We start from the raw sequence: 8,617 nt of genomic DNA, 5'->3' as shown, positions 1-8,617 counted from the left end.
GATCCCTGGTCAGGCTCAGTTGGTAAAGAATCCGCCTGCAATGTGGGAGACCTGGGTTTGATTCCTGAGTTGGGAAGATTCCCTGGAGAAGGAAAAGGCAACCTACTCCAGTATTCTGGCCTGGAGAATTCCATGGACTGTATAGTTCCTGAGGTTGCAAAGAGTCAGACACGACTGAGCGACTTTCACTTTTGTTTTCTCTCAGGGAATAAGATCATGCATGCAACATGGCACAGCCAAAACAAAACAAAACAAGACATACTTGGAGATTCTAGAAGACTGTGGAGATGGGAAGAGATGTGGGGAGCAGGGAACATTAGAGCAGGGAGAAAGGTACAGGAAGGATCCTGTCAGAACAGGGAAACACCCAGAGAAGGGAGAAACAGGCAGAAAGACAGGCTCAGACTCAAAGAGAGAACTTGGTTCAGTTATCCTCACATTGAGGTGTCCTGAAGGTTTGGCTCAAGCTGGGTGAAGTTGGAGATGCAGAGGTGAGTCCTCAGTCTGGTTGGTGGGGAAAGAGGAGCAGACATCAGGCTTAAAACAACAAGAGGTACAGGGATGGCCAGGCGCTCAGGGGAGAGAGAGGTCAGGAAAGCAGGGGCCCTCAGACACTTTACTGTGAGGATCCCCCAAATAAAACCTCCTCAGCCCTGGGGCCCATTCCTAACTGTTCTTGCAGGATCTCTAGACTGTTACCTGTCCCTTGAAGGAATGCATGCTCTCTGGAGGTTTTATAAAGTTAGCTGTGAGGCGTCCTAAGAGTTAGAAACTAGCATCACTCTCCCCAGCTGCTGACCTCAGGCTCAAAACTTAACCTCTTCTGCGCTTCTGTTTTCTCATCTGTAAATTGTGGCTGAAAATAGTTCCTCCCTCACTGTAAAGTTCTAAGAAAAGATAACAAGCATTCCAATGTTCACAGCAGCATTATTTACAATTGCCAGCATATGGAAGCCACCTGTGTACAGCCACAGAGGAATGGGTAAGGAAGATGTGGTGTATATATACAATGGAATACTACTCAGCCATAAAAAAGAACGAAATTTTGCTGTTTGTAGCAACATGGATGGACTTGAAGGGCATTCTGCTAAGTGAAATAAATTAGACAGAAAAAGGCAAATACTGCATGATATCACTTATATGTGGAATCTAAAAAAATACAACAAGCTACTGAATATAACAACAACAACAAAAAGAAGCAGCAGCAGACTCACAGATAAGTACAAACTAGCTGTTACCAGTGGGGAGCAAGAAGTGGGGAGGGGCATTACATGGGTAGAGGATTAAGAGGTATAAACTATCAGGTGTAAAATAAGCTACAAGGATATATTGTGTAAATGAGGAATATAGCCAATATTTCATAATAACTATAAATGGAATATAACCTTTATATTCAATAAACTGAATCATCAGACTATACACTTGTAATTTATATACTATTGTCAGCAACTATATTTCAATTTAGAAAAAAATCAAATGAGTGCACGCTTGCAAAAAGTTTGGCAGATCACGTGGCACGGAACAATTTCTAGGTGTTGTGCTCCCAGGGAGGTGGCTCTCCTTATTTCATCATCACCCTTGACTCCTTCCTCCTTTTACTACTTCCTTTCCATTCATTACTAAGCCCTGTTGAATTAACCTCTCCAATCAGATCACTTTTCCATCATCATGCCCTCTGCCCCAGTCACAGAGGCAGCAAAGCAAGAACATAAATTACATGGATTCCAGGCTTAGGCTGCAAGGGTTCAAATCTTGGCCCTGCTTCTTTCTGCTTGAATAAGTCGTACTGCCTCTTTTTTTTTTTTTTTTTTTGGCTGTTCTGGGTCTTAGTTGCAGTATACAGTATCTTTAGTTGTGGCATGCAGACTCTTAGTTGCAGCACATGGGATCTAGTTCCCTGACCAGGGTTTGAACCTGAGCCTTCTGCTTTGGGAGCATGGTGTTGAAGCCACAGGATCACCAGGGAAGTCCCAGTGCCTCATGTTTTTAAAGGAATTTATTTATTCTTATTTCTGGCTGTGCTGGATCTTCCTCGGGGCGCATGAGGTCCTCGTTCCTATGCACGGGCTTTCTGTAGCTGCAGCCAGTGGAGTCTACTCTCTAGTTGCCAGTGCACATGCTCTAGAGAACCGGCTCACTAGTTGTGGCACATGGCCTTAGCTGTCTCACAGCAACTATGAAAGATGTGAGCTCTTCTTGGACCAGGGATGGAAACCATGTCCTCTGGATTAGCAGGCAGCTTTTTAACCACTAGATCACTAGACCAGAGAAGTCCCACTGTGCATCATTTTTATAATAGTAGCACCTCCTCTTGAGAAAACTGCTGTCAGGATTGAATGAATGAACATCTATAAAGCACTCAGGACAATTTCTGATATAAAAGATCAGATGCTGTAATGATAATTATTACAAAATTATATCATTTTTAACAGTTAATAATATAATTAATATATAACAGCCGCCTCACTGACTTGTCTTCCACTCTGCTTCCCGATGATCCATTTTCCATGCAGTAACCTTTTAAATGAACCTTTTAAAATGTTAAAGAAGAGACTGAAGACTCACAGCAAACAAATCCAACGTGTGGATCTTGTTTAACTATTGATTCAAACAAACCAAGCATAATAAAAAGATTTTTATGGAATAGGAGGCCTGGTATATAGCTTCAGAAATGACCTGGGAGGAGTGGGTGGGGAAATGAGCCCAAATAATCCTTCCTTATAACTCCCATGACTGCCAGGGTTTGCCAGATCTTGTGGATTATCAAACTGAAGACCCACCCACGCGGGCGTAGTTTATGGGCACTTCACGATCATTCCTGTGCGGGGCGGGAAGGTGCACCGTCACGTAATGGTGCCAAGCAAGGCACCCTGGGCCTAGCATTAGGAGCTCCGGACAGGAACGCCGGAGCCCGAGAAACGTGGACACTGCCGCCCTCCCTGCCCCAGGGTCTTAGCATTGGGGGGCGAGGGGCTGAGAATCCTGAATCACCCAACGACGGAAAGTGCCGGGCGCTGTGCAAATAACGTGACTTTCACTGGGCATCAGCTGCTTCTGAGCTCGGTGTCTCGCTTCCGTCCTCTCTTGAGGAAATTGCTACCCTTTCCTTGCCAATGCCTTAAAGGGGAGAATAGGAAGCGGGTTCTTGAAACTGATTCGAGAGACGGAACTCAGGCTCCCAGCGGAATTCTCGAAAAGAAGGGGAACGTAAAAAGAGGAAGCTGTCTCAGTGATCTCCGAGTTAGGTTTCCCCGCGTTAACGCCTGCATGTGCTTGACTCCAGTCAGCCACCGTAGGCCCCGCAAGCCGCAGGACACTTTGCTCCGGTCCTTCGGCCTGTTAGCTCTGCGCCTGCTCGCCAACTAGCGGGCCTGGCGCACCCACCCACTCCTTCCATTCCAGCTCCTCCGCAGCAGCCCCCGCGGACCGCGACTGCGCATGCGAACTGACGCCCCCACCGGCCCGGCGTGGGAGGAGGGGATGGAAATGAGGCTGGGCCCAGCAGCTCGCGCGCGCTCCCTCCTTTTCCCTCCCGTCGCTGGGCGCGCGCCGGGTGGTGCAGCTCCCCGGCATCCGAAGGCAGCGCTGCAGTGGCCACGGCCGCCAAGGGAGGGGCCCGGAGCCCCGCCCCCAGGGAGGGGCCGTCCGCAGGTGAGGGGGCAGGGGTTCGGACCCAGACACCTGGGTCTTTGGGAAGTGGAGTGGGGCCTGGACGTCACAGTTCCCGGAGAAGAACCCATTGGGGTCCTGATGCATAGGTTCCGGAGGGGGCTGCATTGGCGCCTGAGCCTTGGGAGGGTGCATTGATGCCCGAATGCCATGATCCCAAGGGGTGTGTGAAGGAAGGCTCGGACGCTTGCGACCTCGAGGGAGAAGTCCATTATGGGTCTCTGGATCGCAACACACGATTCACGCCCTTTCTGTGTCTTCCTCCAGGTCTCCCCTCTCCTCTCCACGTCTCCAGCTCCGGGGTTGAAAAGGCAGTGCACGCGGCGTCAATGAACTGAGACTGAGCCAAGAGCCGGGTAAAGCTACCTATTGGGTGTGAATTCCCGCACATTGAGTTCGTAGGCCCCTCCCCTGGGACAGAGTTGCTGAGCAACCGACTTCGAGTCTTAATTGTATAGCTCCACCCATCCGCGGCCGGTCCCGCCCACCGTGGGCTTAGACCCCGCCTGCTCCGCGCCCGGGGCTGCTGGGAGTTAAAATTGTAGAGGCCCCGCCCACTCCGCAGGAAGGCTCAATCGCAGGGACTAGGTTCCAAACAGGACTGCTTCTGGGTCGGGTTTGCGTAACCCCGCCCACTGTGCCCTTAAGCTCCACCCACCCTCGCCTTCTAGGACCCGACGTGATAGCCCCTGCTCCTGAACAAACTAACCCTTGAATATGGGCTCTCAGTCCTATCCCCAACAGCCTGATAACCCCCGGCGTCGCCCCCTCTCCCGCCCTAGGCCCTCCCTCTAGGTTTCTGGGCCAGCAGGATGCTGGAGCGAGAGGCGGAGACTGCGGCCGGGGGCGCCGAGCCTAGTCCCACTGACAAGGAGCCTGTGACCAAAGGAGAAGGTGAGGGCGTCTCCACCTGGGGTAGGGGTCGTTCTCCAGGAATTGGAGCCAAGAGAGTCACATATTGTGGGAACCTTAGGGTGATAGTTTGAGGGCCCAGGGTGATAGCCATTTCGGATCCCCAAAACTCAACGTTCTGGGGGAACCATCCGGCTTGTTTTTGGGGGGCCTCAGTGATCCTCTGTAAGGATTTCAGGGTTATCACTTGGGAGGATACTGGAAACGGACACTTTACTGGCTTTGGGAAAGCTTAGGTCTGAGGTTCCAGCGACGTAACTTTTTGGAGCCTGCCTTAGGAGGATGCATGGCAGTGGGTGAGGAGCAGGATCAAGCCATTTGGGGAACCTCAATATGACCCTGGAGTTGTCCAGATACACTAGAATGTCAAGGTCGAGGGGGAGTCTGGTCTAGATTCAGGGTGTTGGCTGCTTTCTGGAGCCCACCAATCCTCCTGTCCCCTAGCTCCCGACCAGGGCCCGCCGCAGAAGCCCAGCCAGTCTGTTCCAGGGCCCGCTGCCTCCACGGGGGCGCCTTCCCGACCCCGCCGGAGACCCCCGCCCCAGCGCCCGCACCGCTGCCCCGACTGTGACAAGGCCTTCTCGTACCCGTCCAAGCTGGCCACGCACCGGTTGGCACACGGCGGCGCCCGTCCCCACCCGTGCCCCGACTGCCCCAAAGCTTTCTCCTACCCCTCCAAGCTGGCCGCCCACCGCCTCACGCATAGTGGCGCCCGCCCGCACCCGTGCCCGCACTGCCCAAAGGCCTTCGGCCACCGCTCCAAGCTGGCAGCCCACCTCTGGACCCATGCTCCCGCCCGCCCCTACCCGTGCCCTGACTGCCCCAAGTCCTTCTGCTACCCCTCGAAGCTGGCGGCCCACCGCCACACGCACCATGCTACCGACGCCCGCCCCTATCCTTGCCCTCACTGCCCCAAGGCTTTTTCATTCCCCTCCAAACTGGCGGCCCATCGCCTGTGCCATGACCCCCCGACTGCACCGGGCAGCCAGGCCACCGCGCGGCACCGCTGCTCCAGCTGCGGCCAGGCGTTTGGCCAGAGACGCCTCCTACTCGTTCACCAGCGCAGCCACCACCAGGCTGAGAGCCCCGGGGAGCGGGAGTGAGCGCTCCTCTTGGCTCACTGGCTCCCTCTGCTGCCAGCCCCAGTCAATAAAGAGGTGGCATCTTTAAGCCAGGCTGTATGGACTTGCCTCTTCCAGGTAGAAGGGAAGTTGCCCCCGCATTGGGCTCGAATTTAGAGGCAGAGGAATCCCTTGTTTGGGGGAAAGGAAAGTGTCATCCATAAGAGTTTGCACTGAGTCCCAAATCGTGGACCTGGAGGTGTGGTTAGAAAGCTCTTGGCTCTGGTTTCCCCCCCATCGATTCATATGGCAAAGGTTAAAGTTCTGCTAGCATTGTGTGCTGCTGAGGAGTGTGTGGAGGCAAGCTCTCATTGTTGAGTTTAAATTAGTGCCTCCACTTTGGCCATTGACTGTGTGTGCGTGTGTTAGTCGCTCAGTCGTGTCGACTCTTTTCGACCCCATGGATCCCTGTAGCCCACTAAGCTCCTCTGTCTATGTAATTCTCCAGGCAATACTGGAGTGGATAACCATTCCTTTCTCTAGGGGATCTTCCTGACTCACAGATTGAACCCGGATCTCCTGCACTGTGGGCAGATTCTTTACCATCTGAGCCACCAGGGAACCCCCAAATATAGGTATAAAGAACTTTGAATGCGTCTATGTTCATGTCAGCTATTGCACTTCTAAGAATTTATCCTAGCACTTGGGGGGGGGGGGGGGGGGGTATAAGATTAAGGATGTTCATTGCAGTACAATGGCAGTGCCAAAGATGAGAAATAACCTGAGTGCCCATTGATAGGGGACCAGCTAAGGAATTATAGTACAGCCACAGAATGGAAGATGTAGCTGCAGGGGGGAAAGTCAGCTCTACATGTACTGACATGGAAGAATTCCCAAGGTATACTAAATCATAAAAGCAAGCACAAAAGGTGTACTAGCAGTAGTATAAACATTTTTAAAAAGCCCAAGCTTTGGAGCCATCTTTGACCCACTGCTTAAGAGCCTTGGGGCCTCAGACAAGTTTTGTGATTTCTCTGGACTCAGATATATCTTATCTATAAAATGGGAAGTTTTTTTTTTTTTTTTTTTTTTTTAATTTTGGCCACACTGCACGACTTTCACAATCTTAGTTACCCAACCAGGGACTGAACACAGGCTGCTGGAGTAAAAGTGCTGAGTCCTCACCACTGGGCTGCCAGGGGATTCCCAAATGGGAGTATTATAAGGCCTTTACAAGCACCTTTTTGGGCAAAGATGGTTCCCCTGTTGGAGCCCGTTTCTCCTGCTGTAAAACAAGGAAGACTGGGCTAACAGTGGGCTGCTCTTCACTCTGCAGACATGTGTTAGGCAGGTACTGTGAGCTGAGCCCTGCACAGGGTGTTAGGAACGGGGCAGTGAACAAGACAGACCTGGTCTAGTGAGGGGGTGGACACCAGCCAAAGAGTTGCAAAAATAAGAGAAAGAAGCCAGAACTTTTCTTGTGGTCCAGTGGCTAAGAACTCCATGTGTCCAATGCAGAGTGCCCAGGTTTGATCCCTGGTCAGAGAACTAGATCCCAGAAGCTGCAATGAAGATCAAAGATCCCATGTGCTAAGACCTGATTGTCATTCAGTCGCTAAGTTGTATCCTACTCTTTGTGATCCCAAGGACTGCAGCACACGAGGCTTCCCTGTCCTTCACTATCTCCTTGTGTAGCCAAATAAATAGTCTATAAATAGTACTGTACAACATATAGGTTTAAAAAAAAGTAAAGAAGCCAAGTCCACATTGGAAGAATGACTACATAGTTGTCATAATGAGGCTGGTGACGTTGGCTTGGGAACAGGCTGGACGGAGGGCACTGAGAGCTCGGAAACAGACCTGTGCTTACAAGGCCCCGTCAGGAGATGCTCCCCACCTGTATACTCAGAGGTTGGCGAACTTCCTCTGTAAAGGGCCGGGCAGTGTATCTTATTAGGTTTTGCAGGCCACACAGGGTCTGCCACCACCACCCAGCTCTACTGCTGTGCTGCCAAGGCGGACAAACACATTAGGATATAAGGATGAGCGCACCCGTGTTCCGACCAAACTTTATTTACAAAGAGCCGGTGGGCGGGATTCTGCCCGTGGACTGTAGTTTGCCAGTCCCTACCACAGATGAGCCGGGGAAGGATAGCTAATCAGCAAATAAGCTGAGAGATAAGAGAAGAAAATTAAATGAGACCCTGTGGTTGGCAGAATAATGGTCCCCCAAAGATGTCCATGTCCTAATCCCCAGAACCCGAGTTTGTGTTGGCTTCCACAAGGCAGAGGGGACTTTGCATACATGACGAAGGAGCTCATTTTGAGATGGGAGATTATCCTGATTATTCCAGTGAGCCCAATGAAATCACAAGGGTCCTTACATGGGAAAGAGGGAGGCAGAAGAGCCAGAGATGTGACAATGGAAGCAAACACTGGAGTGATGGGGGGCCACGAGTCAAGGAATGCAGGCAGCTTCTCGAAGCTAGAAAAGGTGAGGAAATGGGTTTTCCCCTAGAACCTCCAGAAGAAACACAGCAAAATAAATTTTTAAATACATAAATAAAATTAAAAATAAAATTTAAAAGACAGGAGGAATACAGCCCAGACATCACCATGTTTTTACCCCAACTCAGACTGATTTTGGTTTACTGACCTCCAGAACTGTAAGAAAATCAAGTTGTATTGTTTAAATCCTGTGATCTTGGTAATTTGTTACAGCAGTGTAGAAATGAATACAGCCCTCTACCTTACAGCATACACAAAAATTAAGTTGCTAGTGATTTAAGATCTAAGTTTGAGACACAAGACTCTGGAGCATTTAGATGGGTTTAATAAAAGAGAATATCTTAGCAACCTCAGAGACAGAGAAACTTTAAGACACAAAAAGTATAAATTGTAGCGGAAAAGACTGCTGAATCTGATCATAAGCAAACCAAGTTACAACTGTGATAGATACATAAGGGCTGGGTTTG

The 8,617-nt window shown here is 50.6% G+C and overlaps 1 protein-coding gene across 2 annotated transcripts; it reads left to right on the top strand.

Annotated features, from left to right (window-relative positions):
- Window positions 1-3,310: 3,310 nt before the first annotated feature.
- On the top strand, window positions 3,311-5,751 carry ZNF575 (zinc finger protein 575). 2 transcript variants are annotated; one of them, XM_020871090.2, is made up of 4 exons: window positions 3,311-3,651; window positions 3,937-4,025; window positions 4,452-4,563; window positions 5,026-5,751. In XM_020871090.2, exons 3-4 carry the CDS (start codon window positions 4,482-4,484, stop codon window positions 5,682-5,684), a joined length of 741 nt encoding a protein of 246 aa, XP_020726749.1. In that variant the 5' UTR covers window positions 3,311-3,651; window positions 3,937-4,025; window positions 4,452-4,481; the 3' UTR covers window positions 5,685-5,751. The 2 variants fall into 2 exon arrangements, with proteins under 2 accessions (XP_020726749.1, XP_020726748.1); XM_020871089.2 differs by lacking the exon at window positions 3,311-3,651 and adding an exon at window positions 3,682-3,832.
- The last annotated feature ends 2,866 nt before the right edge of the window (window positions 5,752-8,617 follow it).

This window comes from Odocoileus virginianus, chromosome 20 (genome assembly GCF_023699985.2).
Source record: "Odocoileus virginianus isolate 20LAN1187 ecotype Illinois chromosome 20, Ovbor_1.2, whole genome shotgun sequence".
NCBI lineage: Eukaryota > Metazoa > Chordata > Mammalia > Artiodactyla > Cervidae > Odocoileus > Odocoileus virginianus.
Note: the sequence above shows the minus strand (reverse complement) of the source record. Positions and strands in the feature narration are given on the sequence as shown.

Bases quoted from the DNA above. Each gene is read 5' to 3' on its own strand.
- ZNF575 (XM_020871090.2), top strand. From the start codon at position 4,482: ATGCTGGAGCGAGAGGCGGAGACTGCGGCCGGGGGCGCCGAGCCTAGT. The intron at 4,564-5,025 runs GTGAGGGCGTCT...CCTGTCCCCTAG, and splicing joins GCCTGTGACCAAAGGAGAAG to CTCCCGACCAGGGCCCGCCG.